Below are 24724 nucleotides of genomic sequence, written 5' to 3'. Positions count from 1 at the left end.
AACCTCATTGTGCTTATTGTTAATTTTGCACTTTAAAGTCATTGCAAAAAATAATTAAGTTTGAAAATTATTAATAGCAGCATGAGAATGTAACAGTGAGAACATAAAGTGACTTGCTAAGTGCAAAAAGTCTCCCGTAGTTTTTCAGGTCCAAATGAAATGAAAGTTGAACTCTCTCTAAAATTATCTCATTTGTTTTCCTGTGTAACTATGAAGAAAACAGCCCTTTCATAACGGCCCTGACAATAACTTTAATGTAAACGTACTTGGTAACTTTCTGTTTGTCGATCCAGAGGATTAGCCAGCGTGAGCTGCAGAGGTAGCTGGTGGTTTGTTGTTTTGTCTCTTCTGTTGGTCTGAATGTGTTTCCAGCAGGTTTGTTCATCCCGTCTGGAGGGCGAAGCATCCGGACCCCAAGCTTTTGCAATGTCGCAGCAAAGCACATGTATCACATCAAGAAAGCTTGATGAGATAAATAATAATAAAGAAAAACAGCAACAGCAAGTTAATGGCTTGAGCCCAACCATCTTGGCTGGACTTTTATGAGCTACTTTTTAACAACTTCGAAGGAAAGATGGCCATGAAATGAACTTGGCGCTCGGTGGGCAGACTTCAGTCTGAACCTGCAGCTCGCTGTCAATAACGTGGGCTAAAAATTATAAACTGATGTTTTTAAATACAGATCTGATCAAAAATACACATTTTTGTTTTTAAATTGTTCTGCACATTTTGTTCTCTCTTGGTTGGAAAACAAATGGTTCCTTTGGGATAATAAAGTTTATTTTAACAGTTTTTCATTAAAATGTCCAAATTAACAGTAATATTATTTTAGATCTATTTTTCTTGTCGTCAGGTTGGAAACTATGCTTTTTTTACGTCATTTTTAATAAACATTAACATCACACAGATAAAAACACATCCATCTTATTTTTGTTAAGTGATTCTGTTTTTATTTCTTTTAAGACCAAAGAACAGGAACAAAAATGTGGTTCTTTAAAGTTGACAACAAATTATCAATAGTAGTTGAATTTCAAAAATGATGAGCAGTCTGTCTTTCAAAATATCATGTAAGTTTGTGGCACTAAATAAGTTTTAATTATCTGGACTGAGGGCTCTTTGGATTGTAAAAATTGCTGGTTATTATTTTTGATGCTCTATGTCCAGTTATTTACAATTAATTTCTTGTTTTTAAAAAACTTGTTTGAAATAAATAAATTGGATCAAACAGAATTGTAGAATCTCATTTGCTCAGATCACTTTTTCATATAAAGCTACAACAATAAGGAAGTTTTTAACGCTGCATGTAAAAGCTGAACCTGAGCTTAAAAAGTTAACTCTCTCTCTGAAGGAAAATCAAAGACGGGATCATTCTTAACACTCAGATTTAATGGATGAGAAAGTCTGCGTAGGAGTGAATTAGTATCATATTCAATTTTTAGTGTTGGCTGAATGTGTTAGGATGTGCAATGATATTAATATAAATTTAGACACTGCAAAGCTGTTTATGAATATGCAAGGAGGAAAACGTATTTTATTGCATCTAGATTTATAAGTTGTAAGTATTTTAATGTATATATTTTTTATTATATGAATTTGGAGGTTGCAAGGTTGCTCACATGAGCAGGTAGGCAGAAAAACGTATGTATACTTACTGTCATTTATAAATTGTATATATTTGAATGCCTAGAAATACCCAACCAGGGCCTATTAGCTGTAGCTACACACTCTTGGTGCAATGCACCAGTTACAGACTTGTTCTGCCCTGTGTTTGTGTGCATTGTGCCTGTCAAATAAACAGATAAATACATAAACTATAGAAGTGGGGAATATGATGGTTTCCAGCTTATTGTGCAGGAGGCAGCAACCACGGATTAACGCAGAAAAGATTCTTCTCTCCTGTTCCTGTCGCTCAACGGAAATAAAACTGATGTAACAAATGACAGAAAAAACTTTGATAACTGATTAAATGTCCAGTATAACCACACACACACACACACACTCACACACTCACACACCACACTCACCTCCAGTCCTGAGACCACCCAGGTCTGAGAAGACCACCTGGCTGACCAGCACACCACTGCATGTTTTTGATCATCAGGTCTGGGAACACACATAGGGCCAGATAAAAGGTGAACACACACACGTGTGTTTGGTCATAATACTGTCACACACACCACTACCCACTAGCACACACATGGGTAATAATGGAGCCTTTGCTTTTATGGTTTTAACTCCTGTCTGGCTCAGGCTGTGTGTGTGTGTGTGTGTGTGTGTGTGTGTGTGTGTGTGTGCGTGTGTGTGTGTGTGTGTGCGTGTGTGTGTGTCCATTAAAGTGGTGTGTGACCTGATGAGAACTAATGGATTGACTGGCAGACCCAGTGGGGGAGTGGGTGTGTGGACGGGGATTAACATGAAGGACAAACACATCCAGGACTAAATCATTAGACTTTAGTTGGTAGTGACTGCAGGGCCGTAAAACATTTTGTAATGAAGCTGCTGCTGAGATCTGTCCCCTAATGAGATCTGGTTCCTGTTTTTCAAGAACCCCATTCCTTCGGGCGTCGTCTTGTTGACAGATTATTTCTCGTATGCTCAATTTAATTTTTCACCACAAAAATGATGCAAAGCAATGCAGCAACTTCTTTGGAGGAGAAGTATGTGGTCTGTAGTATTTTCTCTTGAATATGGGTAAATAAGGCCATAACATGTTGTTTTTTGCAAACCTGTAGCAAAACAATCATTTTGAAGTTTTTAACTCTACAAATAAGGTAGTTTTGTAATTGCTTTTTGTATTTCATTAAGTTATCTTGGACTAATTTTGAAATTTGTTTTATAATCTGAAATGCTTGCAGGACTAAAATAGATATCTGTAAGGATGGAAGTACTTTTTCACAACACTTTAAATGTACTGCAAAAAACTAGACAAAACTTACTAAGTAGTTTTGTCTAGTTTCTCGTCTAAGTATCTTAAAATTAGACTTAATAAGTTTTCAGGAGCTTCTTCTAAGTCAGTATGTCCTTAAAATTAATTTAAAAAAGTACTGGTACTTGCAGATCATTTCACTGATAAAACATTTTCCCACATCATAAGTGAACAAAATCTGTTAGTGTAACTAACTTTTTTATTTAAAAAAAGAAAATAGTCAAGAATAATTGTCTTTAAAAAGCTCCTTCTAAGTTAGTCTTGTTGTATTTTAATTGTACTGAGACATTTGCAGTGGAAACTGGACCAAAAATACTTGGTAAGATTTTATGTTTTTGCCGTTTGTTCTGCTGATAGTGTGTTACCCATAACTGCATGTGTAATTACCATGTTAAATATTCATCTAAGCAAAGAATAATACTGAAAACATAAGTAACATGTGACCTAAACTAATCTTGAAAGGTTTAATCGGTGAGGATTCTCCGAACCAAAAGGTTGCAATAGAAGCAGACGAGGCTGCGTCTGACAAACAAGACGATGGAAGAAGAAAATAACCAAAATGTGAAAATGAACAGATGAAAACATGGAGCAGTAAAAATACAGCAGGTTGAATTAACCAAAAAGAGAATACAATTTTGACATGACAGGATTTGCGTATTTTCAGGGTCAGACCATTATTTACCACCTTATGCTGAAAACATAAACACACACTAAAATGCTGCCTGTCAGCCAATCAATGCCTGTTCAGCTAAAAAAAAGCTCAAATGAGGGAGCGATGTGTGAACAGCGTTTCCTCTCTGCTTCGCCTTCCTGGTTTCTGCAGCTTTCGCTCTGATGAGCAGCACCAATGCTGACGGTTTCACTACAATGCAGAACAACATCAGGTGGAGCAGAAATGGCAGCGCGCTCAGCAGTGACATGCTGCTCAGTTTACCTCACAGCAGGTAAGGTCTGCTATCATTTACCTCACAGGTAGAGACACTCAGAGAGTTTGTTGTTTTCAGTTATAATGTGGTGTTTAGGCACAGGACTCATATTTAAATATATATATTTATATACACCTACAATAACATACAGAGATTAAGTAGTGAAAATCTGAGGTTACATAATGAGTGGGATGAAACAACTGTTTCATATTTCATATTTCCTACAGGAAATGACATAATTTCAGTTCAATCAGGTTTAGCTTTAATTTATATAAAGATATTCTAAAACTCGCATGATAGATCTGCATTTTCTAAATAAATTTGATCTTGTTGAAACATCATTAGGTGAGTCTCAAAGAAAAAGAAGAGAAGTTTCTGACCTTCGCTTCACAAGACTGAGCCAACATGTTGTGTAAAAACTAATATTTTTGTTTTATTGAACCTTTGATTTGGAGAAGTTGAACAGCGGCGATGAAAACTGAACAGTCATAATGAACAGCGTTGTTTACCAGATTCCTGTAGTCATGTCGCAGTAACAATCACTCGAGTTATGTTGTTTTCTAGACTCTTAAAGATGCTTAAAGTGACTTTTTAAATAATAAACGAAATTCTCCCTTTAGTTTTTGCTTTGATTTTACTCATAAATGCCAAATCTTGGTTGTAATCAGTTTTTTTTTCTTTTTTGTGGTGGAAACTTCCAAGTTTTTGACTCTCAGTTTTCTGCGTTGAAGCTTTGACATCATATCTCCTCCACCAATGTATTTTACTCTTACAGTTGGAAAAGTTTATTTTTCTATGTTACAAATTTTAGCCTCTGCACTGCAAAAACACCAAATATTACAAAGTATTTTTGTTTAGTTTCTAGAGCAAATAATTTATTACATTTAAAATAAGACAAAACTTACCAGTAACTTTTTAGCAAGATATAAGGCCTTGTTTCAAGTCAATAAATCTTGAATATTGATTTTAAAAAAGCAGCAGTTCTACTGGCAGATTATTTTATTACAAGTCATTTTTCCCACAGTATAAGTGAAATAATCTCCCAATAAAAAACTGTATGTTTTTCATCAATATTCAAGAATTACTGACTTTAAGCAAGCTAGTATATCTTGCTGAGAAGTTAATTGTAAGTTAATTTTGTCTTCTTTTAAGTGCAATTGGTCGTTAGCATTGAAAATTAGACAAAAATACTTGGTACAATTCTGTGTTTTTGCAGTGTGCTGATTTAGAACAACAGATTTAATTAGTATTTTTCAAAAAAATAATGTATTTTCTAATTTGAATTGAATTTGGACATCAATAGGAGCCAAATTGTAGTTGAGATTCAGATAGCTCATCTCTGGATCATTGAGAAAAGAGTCTGTAAAAACATTTTTTATCACAAACTCAGTACATGTTACCAGTATGATGCAGTATTTCATAAAAAGCTTTCTTATGAAATTCCAAACTGAGCTGGCAGTCTCATCTCATTGTAACTGTTCAGAGTTGATTCAGGTGCATGTTTCATGTCTGAAAAATACTTTTTTGGTTTTGATATTTGCTACTGAAAGGGAGTTTACAAATGTCCTCTGTCTTTCAGTTCTGCTGTGCTACGTTTGTGCAAAAGAGGAAAAGAAAATTGTAAAAGCAAGAGAGAGAACGAATGTCACGCTGCAGCCGGTAGAAAGCCAACACAACGCCCGGGTTGTGTGGACCTTCGGAGTTGAAAGCCCAAACATCCGAATAGCATCAGCAAACCTGCGTAAAGAAGTGAAATGTGACTATGAGGAGAAGTTCAGAGCCAGACTTCTTCTTGACAGCCTCACCGGAGCTCTGACCGTCTCACAGCTGGAAACCAGCGACTCAGGCGTTTACCAGTTCCAGTCCATCAGCAGCAAAATCCTGAGCAGAGATTTCCATCTGACTGTCTACAGTGAGTAGAAGCATCTTTTTATCACCATATAATAATCATCACACATCTTTACTAAATGAGCAGCTACGCCTTCATTAAGAGTAATGTGTTAAAAAATGGATGTAAAATTTCCTTAGTACTTTTGTCTCAAAATTAATACTTAAAGAAATGAAGAATTAGACATTTCCTTCTGTCCAGACATTGGTTTTGTGGGAAACCATAATTCAGGTGTTTCCCCTCTTCAAGGCTCTTTTTAAGACACCAGGGTAAATTTCAGGGACTGTTTCTAGTGTTTCCACTGCATTTATCAGGGTAAAAAGTCACAGGCTAGACATTTTTCTCAGATGAAGGAGAGCATAGCACTGTTTCCCTTACCAGGAACTTTTATTTATTTATTTATTTATTTATTTATTTATTAAGGCAGGTTTAAGCTTTTTTCATTGACTGATTTTCTGTTTTTTAATTACATTTCAATCTGAAACCCATTCTATCAACTATAACTGTTGTATATTTTCATATGGCTGTTTACAAGCTTCTTTGTGACAGAAAGAGAATATCCTTCATTTATTCAGTTTTTTTTTCTGAGCCACAAACAAAATCAACCACAAATAGATTTTTGTTCTAATGAGGCACAGTTGCAGCTGCTCTGTGTGTGCGGTTTAGTGATGCATCGCTCACATTTCATTTATTACAAACCAGCAGATGTAACAAACTTCCTCTGAATTTGAAGTGTCAGTGTAGGGACCTTTGGTCGCTTTACAGCAACCTCAACAAAACAGCAACTGTACCTGCAGCACCTGCAGAACAAAACCTCTGCAACCAAATATTTAAATATATATTCATTTTTGTGGATATTTTCTCAATTTATAAATAAAAATAATGTTTTTACATATATTAAGTTTATTCAGTTATGTTTTCTTTGAGTTTTTTTTTTTTTAAACTGATTCTGGATATTAAAATTTACTTATATGTCCAAAACTTCTCACTCTAAATGTGACAACATGACTCTTCCCATTGTTTAGCATAAACATTGGATCTAGTTTAATTAGTCAGTGGAATTGTACTTATAAACTCAGAGTCCTCTCATCGTTTCTCATGTTTCTTTCCTCAGGTTTCCTGCCTGCGCCGTCCATTACCGTCAGGTCATCTGTCGTTAACAGCAGCTCTGCTTCAGTCACCGTGGAGTGTTCAGTCCAGAACAGCAGGGAGCTGAAGCTCTCCTGGTACCGAGGGACGGAGAGACTGAAGCAAACCAGCAGTCCCAGTCTGCCCACTATGCTGACGCTCTCTCTGGAGGTAGACGCCCCTGATGGAGACGACTACAGCTGTGTGGCCGAAAACCCTGTAGAGAGGCAAACCACCAAACTGCTTACGAAGGACGTTCAGCTGGGAAATGCAGGTATAGTTAAAAATAATGGATGTTTATAGTCTCCTCTCTTAACACTAACCTTTCAATGACTTAAGTGAACTGAATAATTACAGAGGCTACTGGAGTTGGTTACTAGCTAGTTGAGTAACTTTTTTTGAAAACCTTTACTTTTAGAAGTATTTTTACTGCACTGTACCTTTTATTTTTACTTGAGTAATTTTATTATCAAGTATTTGTACTCTTACTTGAGTAAAATTTCTGGATTTTCTACCCACTGAATGAAAAACAAACATGTTTTAACCACAAATTAACCAGTGAGACACATTGTTTTTGTTTTTAATGGGTTGCAGTTTTTGTTAAAGTTTTAAAAGTTTTTTTATTGAAAGAAACTTATTTGGAAAAATTGTCATTTTGGTCCTTAAAATACCAACATTTCCACTTAGCTTTATATTTTGTTCCATCTGGTAATGTAATATTTTAATATTAAATGATTGATCATTTGCTCAGTTACTCAGTACTTGAATAAACCTTTTACCTAATACTTGATTAAAAGTATGTTAAAGTAATGCAGCTCTTAATTGAGGACAGTCTTTGGGTACTCTGTCCACATCTGCTAGCTACTAACCAGATTCATCAATAAAATAGAAATCAGTTTTTGGAAACTGATTGACACTTAGCAGTGAATCAACGCCTCCGAAAAGCTTCCACACTGCAAAAACACAAAATCTTATGAAACAATTTTAATCTTGGGACACTTGAAATAAGACAAAACTAACTAACAGGTATGTTTTCAGTCAATAATTCCTTAATATTGATGGAAAACTACTAGTTATAATTGAAATAATCTGCCAGTGGAGTTTTTTTTTTACTTGCTCCATTTTGTTTGTGTTCTTCAGAAAACAGCAGCTGGTGTCAGAATGAAGCCACCGTCAGGCTGATCGTTTCTGCAGGAATTGCCTTGGTTTTGATTCTTCTTCTGGTTGACTACATCAGGTTCTGAGGATGAACCATGAACTAACGGCATGGAAACCCAACACTCGCTGGTTCTCACACTGGAGCAGAGACAGTTCATGCATTCAAAGCTTGGTGAACTACAGTTTTTGTGTTAAAAGAATCTAAGAAACAAACCCTGAGAGCACAAATTACCACAGCAAAGTCTGTGATGAACTGGACCCAGTACTGATGCTCGACTGAATGTAAGAATGTAATGGATCTGCGAGTAAAGTTTTCACATTCCCTGCGATATGGCAAAACATAACCTGTAAATAAGTTAGTTTTTACATTCCAATCAGTAGTTTGATCACTGATAGTTTGTAACTTGAACTTGTCTGTTTAATTTGCATTGTTTGTCCCTCTTCCACCAAAACACTGCATAAAATAGTCCATAAAAATGTATTATCCATTATCTAACTGCTAAGATTGAAGCTAAATGCTAGCTAAGCTAAGCTAAGCTAACTATAATTGATTCACCTGTTTACCAAATACCTGCTCATCTTAAACAACTGGTTTTGTAATTTAAAGTGCTTAAAGTTATCTAGGGTTTTCCACCAATTCTTGCTTTCCAGAGTAGCTCCCATAATGACCAACACATAAACAATGAGGTTAGTAAAAGTTGAGCTGTAATGTATGCACCTTCATCCTTTATCTGACAGTAAAATTAGAGCTGATTTCCAGTGCATCTCTTTGCTAGCGATACGTCATTTTGAAGAAAGCCTCCATCTCCCGTCCTTGTTTTCGGAGAGCGCAGCATCCTGTGTGGTCAAGGGGCAGCAGTTCAAAACATTGCGGTTGCCTTTATTTTTCACAGACTGGCCTTGATAAACACAAAGAACTCTGCACAGACGTTTCGTCTGATAAGATTAAATAAGACATGCATCTGTTACTTTTGTTTTTCATTTATGTTGTGAGTCTGTGACAGACTATCATGAAAAATACGATGTGTGCCCAGAGTTTGGGGGTTTCAGAAACCGTTCAGAGGAACAGAGAGCACTCTCACTTCCTGTGTAGAAACATCTACAGGTTAACCTTTACCACATAGGCTACTTTAACTCAGAACAGTGGAGATTCAGACTCCTCTGCTTATTTTGACTAATACAACATAATGAAGTGAACAACCATGATGAGATTAAATAAGCAGAAAGTTCTTCCCTTTCCTCTTTGCAAAATCCTTCAGGCTCATCCAGATTTGATGGACATAGTGTGAGATCACACATTTTCAAATCCTCTCAAGGATTTTCATGTCATAACTAATTTCCAAAAACCAGCTAGGTGTCTTTTTAAATCGTCTCGGTTATTTTTAGAAGCAGTAGAAACCCAAAGGAAAATCATGCAAAATATGAATTTTGAATAATCCTTTAATAAGAGGAAAGGAAATAAGAACATTTCCAGCAACTAAGACATTTTTTGTTTGATGTACATGTAGATTTTAATAAAATATGTTTTTGTTCAACGTCTCTGTCCCTGATTTATAAAGGATCTGTGTCACAGGCTGAAGTCGGTTCTAGTGATGGCAGTGAGGACCGGCTCTAACACTGGTTTCCTGGGTTTTCTGGTCCACAGCAGGGCCAGACCAGCCTCACGAAAACTCTGATGGAAAAAGTAGATGAGAGGGTTCAGACAGCAGTCCAGGTATGACATCACTGACGACAGCGTCCTCAACCAATCAGGGGCCGGAGCCAGGTCCGTCCTACCCAACAGGATCAGCTGAACGGTGGATGGAGCAAAGCATAAAAACAAACATGTCAGGAGTAAAACTACAGTTTCTAAGATATTCTTCTACACGGAAGACAGTCGTTTGGTTTCTTTCTTTTTTCCATGCTTTGCATTAGTAGATGCAACAGCTTGTGTTTACCTCAGACATAAAAAAGGGAGTGTAGCAGATGATGTAAGAAGCCACTAGCAGAGGGGTCACCTCGGACAAATCTGTGTCTTCATCGCTGAGACAAACAAGAAACACAATAAAAAGGAGGTTTAATCGTCACACAGCCTTTCATTAAACTGCTTGCAGTGAAAATTTGGTGATTTCAGGATTATTCAGTCAGTTAACAGATAAAACCTGAGATTAACATGCACACGAATGGCCTAATCAGTATTCATCAGATTTTTGAAGACAGCTGGTTGCACAGCGCTTTATTTTGGAAAATCAAAGTATATATGTATACAATTATACACCACACTTTCCATTCTTTTTAAATAAGTTGAAAATCTTTTATCATTTGTCTTCTACTTCACGGTTCTATTCTTCTTCACTAACCCTAACCCAGTACCATTTTGTGTCTGTATATCATCTACAATTCTAATAATAAATTTGAAAATGAAGAACATTAAAGATATTTGTCAGATATTAAAGATTCTCTGTACGGTTGACAGTCTACCGTACAGAGAAGTATAGAAAACTGTCAACAGAGGGCGCTACATGTCAGATTGTTTTTCTGTTTGTAGTCGTTCTGCTGCTGGTTTTTATCTGTCACTATTTTTATTTAAAACTTTGTTCAGGCCATTTTTTAATTGCTTCCTTTGGCGTCACTCAACATGTAGCTGTTGCTGTGTGAATGAACTTCTCTCCTGCTGCTGTAATGTAAGATAAACCCATTAACTGTAAACCTTCCTGCTGATGTTGTGTGACGTTGTTCACCTGGCGTACCTGTTGCTGGAGCGACAGCTGACAACAATCCTCACAGAGCAGATGAACATGAGGAGGAAAGGAAGGAAGATGCAGATGGAGAAAGCACAGAGGATGTAGGTCATCATGTCCGAGTAGCTGCTCTCCCAGAAAACGGCGCACAGCATCTCTGCAGGATCGTACCTGAAAGTGCAGAAAAATATTTCTGATATTTATAAATGAACAATGACTTACATTTCTGAGCCAACTACTGTACAAACCTGACCCAGTCATAGATGACAGGGATGCTCCCAAATACCAACCCCGTTACCCAGGAGGTCAAACAGGCTGCTGCCATGAAACCAAACACAGCACTTCCTGTGGGCGACGTGCCAATCAGACGCTGCGCACTGAGGATGGCTGTGAAATTCATTAAAATTCAATTAGATAAAATTATTATATATTAAAATTTCCTGCACAAAGTGTAGTAAAAAGAAAGAATGCCCTGGGTAAATACCCACAGCAGATCTAACACTTTGACCTTGTAGTAAAATGGAAAAAACTGCATAAAAAAACAAATACTGGCTCGTTACTTCCTCTGGATTCAGAGGGAAATCAGAAACCTTTAGCTTCATGTGAGCACCTTTAAGAAAAGAACATGCTCTTTCAGTGGAAAGCATGCAAGTGTCTGTAAACAGAGCAAAAATATCAGCAACGGCATTTAAAGCAGCATTTCTTAAACTTTTCTTTGCAGTTTCTGGAGATCAGTTTCTCCTCCTCGACTCCACCATAGTTCCAAAATGAGATTTTTTTTCTATTTGTCTCTAAATCATTTAAACAATCAGATGCAATGATGAACCACTGATAAACAGTGCATAGAGTTTTAATTTCATTGGTTTAATAATGTTTTAAAAGCTAAGTTCCTCAGAGTACCTATGCTGCCTATGGATGAGGTGATGAAGGCAAACTTCAGCAAGCTGACGACTTCACACCATGGAGACTTCTGTCCCTCCGTCAGGGCGGCCATCATGGATCCAGACGTGATCAGAAGTGAACATCCTGATTATAAATCATAATTTAATGTTAAAAAGAACCTTTCTACTAGTACAGTCAAACAGCATGGAAGTACACATAAAAATATAGCGGTAAAGTGAAGCGACATAAACATGGTTTCACTGGAAATCTTGAAAGTGGTACCTAGATCTGACATGGTGAGACTGATGAATGGAAGCCAGTAATGGCAGCAGAACTGACCTCTGCACTGAAAACAACAACATAAAGGGAGCAAATGGACAGACACCACGTCATATTTTTGAATAAAATGTGAAACACAGTCCTTTACGAGCGGTAAAATAGAATAGAATAACATACACTGGAAAAAGAAACCTGTGATCCAACTTAATTTAGTGGAAATAACAAAAATGATTCATATAAGGAACAAAAAAATTACAAAATCAGGCAAAATAAAATATTTCCAAATCAGTTTCTTTCAATAAAATTGTATAAAACTTTAACAAAAATTCCAGGTGTGTCTGAGTCTGGTGAATATTTGGTTAAAACATGTTTGTTTTCATTCATTGGGTAGAAAATCCAGAAATTGTACTCAAGTAAGAGTAGAAATACTTCATAATAAAATTACTCAAGTAAAAGTAAAAAGTACAGGATAGTAAAAATATTCCTAAAAGTGTTTTTTTTTTCCTTTCAAAAAAGTTACTCAATTACTGTAATTGAGTAAATGTCACTAGTTACTTCCTCCCTAAGTATAACTGAGGTCTGGAGTTAAATCAGGACTCCATAAAAACCATGCATAGACTGAAAAGAAGTCAATATTGTGACGATCTTACCATGACCTTGATGATCAGAACCACACTGTTTCCAACAACTCCCACGATCATTTCTCCACCCAACACAGCCACCAGCAGCCACTTCTCCTCCTCAGACCAACGCTTTTCAGGGAGCAGAGTCCCATTCAAGCCGTCACTCACTGGAACAGAGGAAATACAGAACGCAGATGAGTTCAGCTTCCCACCTACATATTAAGTTACACTAAGAGATTTCATGAGAAAAAGATGTAACACAACAATGGAAAGGAACAGAGTACAATTTGGAAAATGATCATTTAAAAGATTAATTGTTCTGTGAATTAATAACTCTACCAACAGGTTTATACGGTAAAAATGATGCTTACTGGTCCAGCGAGCCCTCGAGCTTCAGCACCGATAACAAGTGATTGTGTTCACAGAGCCCAGATGAAGGAGTCATCAGAAACCTATTCAATTAAACTTCACACGCTCCATTGCACTTACGCAACAAGGCTTGTGTACTCTTCATATGCCTGGGCATTTCTGTGAACATGTCTTACTAGTATTGTGTAAGACGTTTGGCTGTGTAGCAGAAAGCAGTAAAACAATTTCATTTCTGCTTTCAAACATCTAGAGATAGAGACAACATTCGGACTATTTATTCATATTTCTATTTGGTTCTCGTGAAATCAGCTGCATGACATTTTACCATGTTGTATTGTTTTGACCAATTATTAAACACAACTGATAGCAAATAAGACTCAAATTCTGACTTTCATGAGGAACAGTTATTACTGTTCCTCATGAAACAGTTATTATTTTTATTAGTAGTAGTATAAGTATTGCACTATTATTATTAGTAGTAGTAGTAGTAGTAGTAGTAGTAGTAGTATTATTATTAGTAGTAGTAGTAGTATATTATTATTAGTTATTAGTAGTAGTAGTAGTAGTAGTAGTAGTAGTAGTAGTATTATTAGTAGTAGTAGTAGTAGTATATTATTATTATTTATTATAGTAGTAGTAGTATAAGTAGTAGTAGTTTTTTAAAGTACCTTAAGTGCTGCTCTGCCTTAAGTCATCAACAGGAGAGTGCTGCTGCCCTGTTGTTATATAAAACACAGTGCAGCCCCTAAAGTACTTTTAAAAAGAAAATAAGAAACAAATAATAATAACAATAATAATGATAAATCGATTTGCTTAATTACTTACTTTTTTTATTGATAAAATGTTTGTTTATAAATACAAAGAAAAAAGGAACAGAACAAAGAATGTGTGCACAGCCTTCTGTAAGTGCATTGGAAGAAAAACCAAAACATAATCAGAAATCAGACATAATCATAAAGAAAGGAAAAACAATTCAATGACCTATAATGTCCATATAAGTTTGCAGCTTTTTTGTTTGTACTTTAGGAAATAGTGCACAAATACAGGTTCGATTTCTTTAACCAAAACTTTAAAAAAAAAAGAAAAAAATAGGTGAAGATGATGAAAATTTACATTTGTGGATATGAAAATTGCCAAATATAACTAACAATTTGCTTATCTGCCAGTGTTATGTTTGCATTCGTGTTATTTCCATGGAAGCCAAAAATAATATGCGCATACAGTTATTGTGAAAATATAGTAACAACTTTTCATACTTACTTACTGATTTGTGTTTTTCATACAGCCGTCCAGTAGGTGGCGGTATTCATTACAAAGTAAGTCACAGCTGCAGAGGAACTGGTCATGTTGTGTAACTTCCGGTGTTCGCCGTCTCTCCTCTTGTAGCTAGTAGTCACTTTTCGGTAAGTTAGAAATGCTTAAAGGTGATAAGATATAATTTTTTTCTGCAGTCATTCTTAGCGGTGTCAAACCTTGGTTTTAGCTTTTGGTTGGCGCTGAGAGGATACTTTTATTCCTCATTTATTTGAAGCGACCTTTATTCAGACGTCCTTGACAGCCGTAGTTGCACCGACGCGGACATTTCTCTGCTCATTCACAGAAAATTAGGTAATTGACATGGATAAAACTCAGCTTTGTGAATATTTAGTCCGGTGCTGTGCAGAATTGAGTCACCGTGAGGCTCAATGAGAGCATTAGTCTCCACAGTAGCTCTGCTAAACGTGTAGAATAATGTAAAAATACCTGTTTGTTACTGACAACATTCATGTTGCATTGTGGAAAATAGAGAATTTTAAACTCAGTGTATGTATGATATTATTTACCAGAGCTTTGCGTTATTATTTCGTATTAGATAGTAAAAATGTGTTTTCTACTAGTGATGTCTGTCTGCTTGTGCAAATTATAGTACTTGCCACCAAAATTTTGCGATGTCGCTCGATAAATAATGCTGCAATCTGTAACATGTGTATATCAGGATGGTTCATTGCTGTGAAATATAATATTTCTTCTTATTTTTATCTAATTTAGAACAACAACCGCACAGGTTAGAACCCAGAAGGTTTAGAAATTACTGAAACATTTAATAATTAGGTTGAACTGTATTGATATTTCCATTTTTACACGAAAAGATTTGAAACCTGGTATTTACAGTCACATCTTAACCCAGTTTATGTTTCTCTTAAAGGTACAGTCTTATTTAGAATCGTTTTGAAGATACTCAGCACACAAATACTGAATGGATGGATATATTTAGATTTTATATTAAAAAAAACTTTTTTAATGCCTCTTTGCATCTGTTCTTACAGCTCAGGAAGTGACATTTAGCTGAAAATATATTGTATTATTATTTGTTTCAACATTATCCCACGTTAGCATCTTGTTAACAAAGCGCTTTCTCAAAAAGGCAGTAAAAGCGGATACATTTTTTCAGATAAGCTATTATGCGATATTCCACACATTAAAACATTGATGATAAAAGTGATTCTAGTTATGCCGCTGCTGAATGCATGTTTTATAACATGTTTGCTCCACAACAATGAAAGTCTGCTGATGCTTTAGTTAGCCTCTAGTCTTATTTAAAATCTTAAAAATTGTTTTTTTTTCTAGCCCTACTCTCATCATTGAACTGTTAATCAAGAATTTCTGTTGTCTTTGTTTCTTTTTCCTCGTTTTTTTAAAGTGTTTCTGGCAGGTAGCATTACCAACTAGTCTGCCACGCAGTTTGGTTACAGCTGCAGTTTTATCCAGTGTGAACACTTGCTTGATGGTAGCTTTAAATGATGAGCACATCCACCATAGGAAGCACCCAATCCAAAATAATCTCACCCAGCAGTTTGAAACAATGCTGCCTCAGTAGATTCCCTGCTTTAACTCTGCCTGTTTCTCCAGCTCTCAATAAACTTGCTGTGAATCTCAGACTGCATCTGGTTTTAATCAGTCAGTTAGTTTTTGATTGTTTAGCAGTGGGTGACTTGTTACTGTCTGGCTGTTCTTTTGGGCATATGAAAAAACATGTCAAAACTTCAGGTGTAATAGAGTCATAGTGCAGTTATTCTACGTGATACAACATTATGTTAATTTTGCTGTAACGTACTCTAATGATGCTTTATTGTATTAATTCTTTTGCTTCTGCTTTCAGCTTTAAAGTCCTGATGGCTGCAACCTTTCGTTATCTTTACTCCGTCTCAAGGACAGGTAAGAGTTTTCCCTAAACTGATTTGAATCTTATTTTCCATTGGATATTGGTTTGATTGTGCTTCCTTCAGGCTCTTTGTAAAGATTCTCCTTTAACAAAATAATTACTGGTGCTTTCTATCTTAAGCTGAGCAGCAATTACATTAAAAAAAGCTTTATTTAACTTAAAGACATTATTGTAGCCCAAAGTGCTTCACTGAGTTACTCTGAAACAGTGGGAAACAACAAGCGACTATAAAAACGCAAAGTAAATAAAACATTTTAATATAATTCATGCTGTTTTTACAGCAATATTTATTGGTTTAAGTTAAAAAGCAATTATCAAAAACAGAAACAACTATATAAGGCAAATATTAAAAAAAGAAAGAAAGTAAAATCCCAATTTAATTTCACAGTTTTCCTGTTTTTTCTCCACTTCCCTGGTTTAACATTTTCAGATAATGAAGATTTGTGGTACCATGTCTGCTCTTGTTGAATGATCTTATTTTGTCTGCTATGTCTATTATGTGTGTTTTTGAATAATAAAGGAGTGTGTAGATTTTTCTCTGTAAGTAAATTGTTCATTTTGTGTCATCTGTTGAACATATAAGTCATTTTTATTTTCATTTAAGTACCTCTTAGCATTCTAACTTTGTAAAATGCTCATTTAAAGGCTTCATTTAAAACAGTTTCTGTTAAAAATGGATGCATTTAACCTAAAAGAGTTAGTGAATACTGATTAATTTTACTGTGAAAAGCTGCTAGATTGTGTGATTGTACAGTGTCATGTTGTGCATGTGTGTCATATTTACAAATAACTACATAAATAAAGTGGCAGCTGTTAAATTGTGTGCATTAAAGAAGTTTTTATTTATTTAAAGCAGTGTAAGAACTGTTTTAAATATGTTTGTCTCCATGTTATTTAGTGGACACTGATGTTCAATCAGCTATCAAGTGCCTTTTAGGGAAACTTCACATCTTATAAATTTATTATGAGGTTGATAGTTATTTATTTATTTAATTTATTTATTTCATTTATTCATAGGCACTTTGGCAGCTGCCCAAGTGAGGTCCTTCAGTGTTTCAGTCCAGAGGAATGGATTCAGTAAGTACCAGTTCAGTACCGATTGCACCATTAAACACATTTTCATATCATTTTATCAGACGCACGTGCACGCACACACACACATACATATTGTTTAGGACTCAAAGTGTATCTACTCTTCTAAATCCTGATGTGTGTCAGATAAATGAGCATCTTATTGTCTGCAGAGTATGTGAACGCCCAGGAGCTGCCGACAGACATGAAGTCCATCACAGACCGATCTGCACAGACGCTGCTGTGGACAGAGCTCTTCAGAGGTCAGAGGTCATGATGTGGATTAAGGGAGTTGTAGAAAAATGAGAGGCAAACGGTCATCAGTAGCTGCGTTTCCATTACAAATGTGCACAAACCTTTGTCAATATTCCGCTAATGTCAAAAAAGAAACAATTTTGCAATTTCTGTGTTTCCATTAAAATAAGAACCACAATTAAAATCACATGTGAATAAGTTTCTTTACACATTAAGTCATTAAAAAACAAGCTGCGCCATCATCCTATAACTACTTCCGGCCGTCGTCTTCTTCATGGTTTACGCCGATGGCAACATCAGATTGTTGATCATGTGACTCGTGATGCAAAAATAAAAGTGTTTCCACTGCAGTTTTGCAAAAATAAACCAATTCCAATGTGGCTGTAAAAAAGAAGAAAAAAAAACACTTCATGCCACCACCAAAACCTTTCAGCTGAAAACATTTTTTTTAATTGGTGTGTTACCATTAAGGGGATTTATCTGGAAAATGTCAGATTGCATAATCTGACATTAGCTGCATCAATGGAAACACAGCTACTGCTGCATTTTATATCTACACAGATTAATTTAAACTACTGATTTTATTTTCTCAAATAAATAATGCAATTCTAACTCTTCATTGATTTATATATCATCGGGCCAATATTTGCCGTTTTATTAAAAATAGATTAATATATGCGAGTTGTTTCTTTTCTCTGTGAAAGGATTGTCATTTTTTTCTTTTTGAAAACAAGTTTCGTACTCAGGTGTGAATGATTTGGTTTCAGGTCTGGGCATGACGATGAGCTACCTGTTCAGAGAACCTGCCACCATTAACTACCCGTTTGAAAAGGGACCGCTGTCGCCGCGCTTCAGAGGAGAACACGCTCTGCGCAGGTTGGGACGAACTACATGTTGATGATTTTTGTCGGAAATCCTTCAACCTCACAAAATAGCTGTTATATATTTAGCTTTTCTTCAAATATTAGAGAAAATATAAAAAAACAGACATGCAGTAGCGATGCTTAGCCTTTTTAGCGCTTTAATCATTTTAGCCTCTGCGTAGTTTAGGATTTATCAGTACGAATTTAAAAGTTTTCTGTCACTGAGATCAGATAAACGCAGAACTTGTGTCCCACGCAGCTGCAAGATGATTGGCTCCCAGTTCACATCTCCAAAAGAAATACCCTCTACTTTTTGTAGTGCTTATAGGATTTGTTTTGATTGATGTATTTAATCTTATTTAAAATAGTGGCAGCATTTTTACACTTTTCTTTGCAATAAATTTTAACAGGTATCCCTCAGGAGAGGAGCGCTGCATTGCCTGCAAACTTTGTGAAGCCATTTGTCCCGCCCAGGTGAGCGCACAAGAGCAGACAAACTTAATACAGGGTGACTAAAATCCTGGAAAATGTTTGAATTTCAACCAGGTGTTTTCAAGGATTGGAACGTGCTTGATTTCCAAATCTTTACTGAACAGTTTTGCAATAAAGTGCAAGTAAATGTTTGATTAAAAGCCTAAAACTGGAAAACATTACAGTTGGAACCAGATATTTTCATAATACTTTAATAAGAGACACACATTTTTTTCTCACTGTACAAAGTTAAATCAGACTAAACTTTTCTTGTTTTAGGTTGGTTAAAGTTACTAAAATTATTTGTATTTTCAAAATGCCAGAAAACTTAGCAAGAACATTACTTGTTTTTTTCTAGGTTGTGATCTGAGCAGGAAAGTCATTTAAATAAACACAATTTGTTTGGCTTATTTCAGTGTTTTGAATATTTCTTATTCCTAATGGCTTAAGGACGTATTGATCATCTTATACATTGAGAAATGGTTTTGGATTTGGGGTATTTTTTGTTAAATTAGTGGGGGGTTTTTTGTTTGTTTGTTTGTTTTGGGGGTTTTTTGTTTATATTGTGCCTGCTGTAGAATGTAGAATACTAACATAAAAATTTATTTAACAGTAATAATAATATTTTTTATTGTTTTTATCTCGTGTGTGGTGCTGGAAAAGTATAAAAACTTCCCTGAAAAATCCTTGAAAAGTGCTTGAATTTTCCTTTGACAAAAGTGTATAAATCCGGTAAATTATAGTTCCAGTTTACTTTCATTGTCTGTCTCAGGTTGGAGTAAATTGCCTTTAAGTACAGTCTAGTTAAGAGAGAATATCAAAAAGTAGTTCTTCCCTTTCTATGTTTTGGTAAAAATTGCATCTTGAAAGTTATTTTTATGCTAACATGGAAAGCGTCAGCAGATTTGTAAAAATGATGGATGATTCTGATCAAAAAGAAAACATATCAGTAATATAAAACAATCTAGATAATTCAGATAGACCTCTTTGATGAAACCTTTTACTAACATCTTTCTGCAAATTCCCACAATATTTGGATGTCAATATTTACGGTATCTGAGTATCTGAGTCGGTGTTGTTGGTTCCTGTCCCGTTTCCAGGCCATCACCATTGAAGCAGAGACTCGTGCCGACGGCAGCAGGAGGACGACTCGCTACGACATCGACATGACCAAGTGCATCTACTGCGGCTTCTGCCAGGAGGCGTGTCCTGTGGACGCCATCGTGGAGGTGTGTACACGTCTGCAGAATAATCGATCACTAAAATAATCATTAGTCGCAGCCCTAACAAATAACAGACCAAGAAAAATGCTGCAGGAAGGCCTGATAAGCAAAAGTTTGCTTTGTATTTTAAGGAAAATATTAGTCATTAGTAATTTAAAACACATGTATGTTTTTCTTTTGCTATTGATCAAGTATGACCTACTAAATTACTAAATTTTTAACTATGGTAGCCAAAATGTGATATCTCTGGTTTAAGAACTGAAAATAAAAATGTTATTTTCAGATAAAAATGTTTTAATCATCAAAAAAATTAGTATTTTCAGATATAATCTTCTTTTAGGAGCATTTTGCATTTGTTTTTTACTTTCAATTTGACTCGAATCAAAATAAATTAGCAGTTCACTAGTATTTTGTTTGAAAATAGTCCAAACTTTCGCAGCAAAAAGTGTTACTGCCAAGCCAAGTGGAATAAAAATCCTTATTTTCCTTTTAACCCAAACATTCTCCTTCTGCAGGGTCCTAACTTTGAGTTTTCCACTGAATCCCACGAAGAGCTGCTCTACAACAAAGAGAAACTGCTAAACAATGGAGATAAATGGGAGGCTGAGATCGCTGCCAACATACAAGCCGATTACCTCTATCGATAGATGTCCACACACACACACACAGTGGGGAAGACTATAAACGTGACGCATGTTGAATCTGTACATACTGTAAGAATATTAACTCGGCTTTGACGGGTGAGCTTCAGGTTGGCTGAAGGAACCTTTGTTGACAACAAAAACCTAATTAAAACATTGACCTTTTAAGTTTACTCTCATTTTGTTATCATAAATATTCTTTATGTTTCCACCTCAAGGCTCTGTTGTTGCTCATTGTGCGTATTTATTATGGTATCAAACCACTTCGCTCACTCGGTGTCCACAGCTCTCTCCTATGTGTGTGGAAAGTCTTTCATTAACAGGATTTTAAGACGTGTCTGGTGCCTATAATTCTTATTAAAAAGTCATTTAAATTTACACTATTTCATCAGCAGGCTTATTTTGATGGCTCTTTATTTTGTCATGGCAGCTCAGTAAGAGACATGCACAGCCGTGGTTTTTTTCTTCAGTTTCAGACGTCATCATTATTACTAAATGTCAACAGGACAATTTTCCAACTTGCTGCTTTATAGATTTTGGCCAGCAGCTTCCAGCTCGTAGCAGCTTGTTGTGTGAAACATAAAGAGCGTTGCACACAGAGAACATTCAAATGAAACGGCATTTGAGCAGGAATTGGAGGATTAAGGTAAGTTACTGTTAATTGTTTAGTCAACCAAACATGGACTCTGTTGGATGCCGAGGTCAGATTCCAGTTAACATTCGATTCTGTGTGAATAAATCATTTTATTGGATTTCACTGCAGACATTTGTGGTCTTAAAATAAAATTTAACTTTAAATGAAACATTAATTGTATTTTAAGTTGTTTCTTCTAATTTTTTAAATGGGATTAGCAATGATTTTTCCATTTTGTCATATTAGAACCACAAACGTTTTTGCATTATTATGGGGTTTCCATGTGATAAATTAACTTTTATTAGTGCATATGTGTAAATTAGAAAATGTTTAAATCTAATAATCCAAACTCAAAGTGAGACATTTAATTGTAAAACCATAGTTTGGTGCAAAAGTCTTGCATCTAGTGACTAAGTTCTAGAAAATGACTTGGGTTATGTCAGGTTGGATGAAGAGTGATTGAACAGAAATCTGTTGAAATCCAGGCTTTGAGTAGGCCATTCCTACCCAGATGCTGCATTGTGGCTCCAATAGCATATTTCCCAGTGGTAATGGTTAGGCATAGTGTTTGTTTTTCACCACAAACAGCATCTAATTGTAGTTTCAAAAGTTTAATTTACATCTCACTTTATGTTTTTGACAAACCACAAAGGAGATTTCTTTTGACTTTCTTCCAGAAACGTTTTTTCCAAAGTTTTCAACCAATAATTATTTGCGGATTCTCCCACCTGAGTTGTTTGTCTCTGCAACTCCTCCAGAGCTACCATGGACCTCTAGGCGGCTTTTCAAATCAATTCTTTCCTCTTTCCATGTTTAGATGATGCATTCAAAGCTGGAATATTGTGTTATAATGTAATCTAAGTTTAAACTTCAACATAAGTTTCTCCCTGCCCGTCTTCATTATGCTGCTTGTTCTCCAAAAACCAATGAAACAGTTTGTAATGAGATTCAATTACACACAAGTCGACTATTTGGAAATTAGGTAAATAGTTATATAGTATTAGAGATGGTGATATGTTTCATACCGTTTATTTTGGTTGTCAACTATTAAAGAGCAGCATAAAGATTCCTGTATTTCTCCATGCATTTATATGAATTACTTTACACTTAAAAAGTCATTTATGGTTTAAAAAGAAGTTTAAATAAAGTAAGTCAATCTAGGCCTCATCCATTCATTCTTTAACTTATTTATTTTGGGGTTTCAGTATTTAGTTTCACAACTGAATACATTATTAAATCATTCATTGGATATATATTTGATTAATTAAAAATGGAAATACAATACAGAAACTTTCAATGTAATTTATCAAATGCAGAATGAAATATTTAAATGAGAAAGTACAAATCTGTATTAATTACAGCATATGGAATAATTTGAATGTTTATCTTTTTTCATTGTCAGGGGTGGCAGCACATCCTGACATTTGTTTTATTCATCTGCTGGCAATGGGAGGGGCTAAAACTGTGGGAGGAAACGTGATTGGTCAGCAGTTTAGTTGCTAAGGAAGTTGACCAATCAGATGCAAGCGTCTGAAGCAAACCTGCAGTTTTAAGTATTTCCTGATAGAATACTTTTCAGGAAATACAAATGTCTAATAATGTTGCATGACAAAATTCACATAAAGAAACATAAACAGTAAATGGCTTCCAGTTTACACCCAGACTTCACTAAGCATGACAACAACATTTTGATCTGGATTTTGAACAAGTTAATTGTTTTATTCTTTTATTTACTGCTTTAATTATTCAGCCAGTTAATTCTGCCACAGGCAAAATGTTTAGTTTCTCATTCTTGTTCTTTCATAATATCTGAAATGAAGATCTACCCTGAATTTTTTTTAATCCTGTATCTAATTCACATTTGAAGTTGTATAGCTTGTTTTCTTTCTTAGTCAATGCAAGAAATTAAGTAAATTAATAATAGTAATTGCCTTCTTATTATTCTAGAGACTTCCACATAATTCTGAATCTCAGTTTTTTATTATTATTATTAAGATATTTAAACAGATCACTTACAACAGTTTAATTGCTACTGATGGTCTATGATTTCTCCCCTTCAGCCTCAGACTTTGTCCTCAACCCTGAGCTGGTCTGATGCATCTCATGAAAGGGGCAACTAGTTGATGCTAAAAAAATATAAAGCCGGTTTTGTTCTACTAGATTAAATGCTTGGCGATGGAAATGAAAAAAACGGAACCAAGCAAGCAATGGAGTTGGTTAGCACTGAGGTGGGCAAATAGCCAAACATTGTGCTCAACTAAGAGTAGCACTACTGCAACACATTTTTAGTCAAGTAAAAGTATAAATAGTATTTGGTAAAAAGTCTACTCAAGTACTAAGTAACTGATCAAATGATCAATCGTTTAATAATTAAAGAATACATAAAAATATAAGGCTAAGTGAAAACTTTGGTATTTTAACAAAAATTACAATAATTCACATAAATAATAAAAAAACAGGCAAAATAAAAAACGTTCCAAATCAGTTTCTTTCTATGAAAAATTTGTGTATCTTTAAACTGCAAGTGTGTGGGGTGCTGTGGTGGTGCAGGGGCAAAGCACAACCCATGTATGGAGGCCTTAGTCCTCATGCCAGTGGTTGCAGGTTCAATTCCTGACCTGGTGATGCCTTGCCGCATGTCTTCCCCCTCTCTCATAACCCTCCTTCCTGTCAAACTACTTTCAAATAAAGGCCACTAGAGCCAACAAAACCTTAAAGAAAAACAAAAAACTGCAGGTCTGTGTCTGGTGAGTTTTTGGTTAAAACATGTTTTTTATTCAGTGGGTAGAAAATCCAGAACTTTTACTCAACTAAGAGTAGAAATACCTTATAATAAAATTACTCAAGTAAAAGTAAAAAAATACAACATAGTAAAAATGCTCCTAAAAGTACATTTAAAAAAAAAAAAAAAAAAGTTGTGCAATTAAATGTAATTGAGTAAATGTAACTAGTTACTACTCAACCTTTTAACACTGGAACCAGTTTGAAGGAAGAACTTCCACAGTGAGTTTGTTTTAAACGAAGCAAAGCGTCTCCTGCCACCTTTACATCTGTGGAATCAAGACGTTCGCCAGGATGAGTGAGACGTTGCGTCACTGATCCATCTCACAGTGATTTGTAGCAGTGACATTGAAAAATCATTGAGACGCTGCAGATGTTCAGCTCTGCTAAAAATACCTTTGATCTATCCGGCAAATGGCAGCCATGAAGAGACCAGGAGGAGGTCGGCCATAACAGAGATCCAGCTAAAACAGAACCAGGTCCGGAAGAATCAGCCGCTCACATTTGGTGCCTTGCAAAAGTATTCATACCGCTTTTTGTTCCTGTTCTACAAACACAAACTGTTGGAATCCAGTGATAGACCAGCACACCAGTGTGTAAATATGAACTGTTTGCTTGTTTGGTCTTGAGGCAACATAACTGTTTATTTCTGCCACCAAATCTAATAAAAAAAAAAAAAATCTA

At 35.4% G+C, this 24724-nt stretch overlaps 3 protein-coding genes across 4 annotated transcripts; 2 read left to right on the top strand and 1 right to left on the bottom strand.

The window, feature by feature from the left end:
- The first annotated feature begins 3765 nt into the window (after positions 1 to 3765).
- LOC106954499 (SLAM family member 9-like) lies at positions 3766 to 8359 on the top strand. The gene is made up of 4 exons (XM_015044030.1): positions 3766 to 3870; positions 5432 to 5764; positions 6855 to 7142; positions 8009 to 8359. The coding sequence occupies exons 1-4, from the start codon at positions 3774 to 3776 to the stop codon at positions 8110 to 8112; spliced, it is 822 nt and encodes a 273-aa protein (XP_014899516.1). The 5' UTR covers positions 3766 to 3773; the 3' UTR covers positions 8113 to 8359.
- Positions 8360 to 8444: 85 nt separating this feature from the next.
- Positions 8445 to 13068, bottom strand: LOC106954503 (C5a anaphylatoxin chemotactic receptor 1). The gene is made up of 8 exons (XM_015044036.1): positions 13020 to 13068; positions 12558 to 12697; positions 11911 to 11974; positions 11647 to 11772; positions 10995 to 11133; positions 10747 to 10917; positions 9964 to 10048; positions 8445 to 9815 (listed from the first exon to the last, which is right to left on the bottom strand). Exons 1-8 carry the CDS (start codon positions 13066 to 13068, stop codon positions 9594 to 9596), a joined length of 996 nt encoding a protein of 331 aa, XP_014899522.1. The 3' UTR covers positions 8445 to 9593.
- A 1143-nt stretch (positions 13069 to 14211) lies between these two features.
- LOC106954498 (NADH dehydrogenase [ubiquinone] iron-sulfur protein 8, mitochondrial) lies at positions 14212 to 21003 on the top strand. 2 transcript variants are annotated; one of them, XM_015044027.1, is made up of 8 exons: positions 14212 to 14302; positions 16039 to 16094; positions 17119 to 17178; positions 17346 to 17435; positions 18195 to 18303; positions 18701 to 18764; positions 19862 to 19990; positions 20500 to 21003. In XM_015044027.1, the coding sequence occupies exons 2-8, from the start codon at positions 16052 to 16054 to the stop codon at positions 20629 to 20631; spliced, it is 627 nt and encodes a 208-aa protein (XP_014899513.1). In that variant the 5' UTR covers positions 14212 to 14302; positions 16039 to 16051; the 3' UTR covers positions 20632 to 21003. The 2 variants fall into 2 exon arrangements, with proteins under 2 accessions (XP_014899513.1, XP_014899515.1); XM_015044029.1 differs by lacking the exon at positions 14212 to 14302 and adding an exon at positions 14349 to 14507.
- Positions 21004 to 24724: the final 3721 nt, after the last annotated feature.

This window comes from Poecilia latipinna, unplaced genomic scaffold, assembly GCF_001443285.1.
Source record: "Poecilia latipinna isolate Pla-1442-1.1 unplaced genomic scaffold, P_latipinna-1.0 Scaffold660, whole genome shotgun sequence".
NCBI lineage: Eukaryota > Metazoa > Chordata > Actinopteri > Cyprinodontiformes > Poeciliidae > Poecilia > Poecilia latipinna.
Note: the sequence above shows the minus strand (reverse complement) of the source record. Positions and strands in the feature narration are given on the sequence as shown.

What these genes read in the sequence shown, in the direction of transcription:
- LOC106954499 (XM_015044030.1), top strand. Translation starts at nt 3,774, where the DNA reads ATGCTGACGGTTTCACTACAATGCAGAACAACATCAGGTGGAGCAGAA. An exon ending in TTTCCATCTGACTGTCTACA is followed by an intron (nt 5,765 to 6,854) that starts GTGAGTAGAAGC and finishes TTCTTTCCTCAG; the next exon opens with GTTTCCTGCCTGCGCCGTCC. An exon ending in CGTTCAGCTGGGAAATGCAG is followed by an intron (nt 7,143 to 8,008) that starts GTATAGTTAAAA and finishes TGTGTTCTTCAG; the next exon opens with AAAACAGCAGCTGGTGTCAG.
- LOC106954503 (XM_015044036.1), bottom strand. Translation starts at nt 13,068, where the DNA reads ATGTTCACAGAAATGCCCAGGCATATGAAGAGTACACAAGCCTTGTTG. An exon ending in GAGTACACAAGCCTTGTTGC is followed by an intron (nt 12,698 to 13,019) that starts GTAAGTGCAATG and finishes CCTCTGTTCCAG; the next exon opens with TGAGTGACGGCTTGAATGGG. An exon ending in CTCCCTTTTTTATGTCTGAG is followed by an intron (nt 9,816 to 9,963) that starts GTAAACACAAGC and finishes TCCACCGTTCAG; the next exon opens with CTGATCCTGTTGGGTAGGAC.
- LOC106954498 (XM_015044027.1), top strand. Translation starts at nt 16,052, where the DNA reads ATGGCTGCAACCTTTCGTTATCTTTACTCCGTCTCAAGGACAG. An exon ending in AGTCCAGAGGAATGGATTCA is followed by an intron (nt 17,179 to 17,345) that starts GTAAGTACCAGT and finishes TATTGTCTGCAG; the next exon opens with AGTATGTGAACGCCCAGGAG. An exon ending in GTGGACAGAGCTCTTCAGAG is followed by an intron (nt 17,436 to 18,194) that starts GTCAGAGGTCAT and finishes ATTTGGTTTCAG; the next exon opens with GTCTGGGCATGACGATGAGC.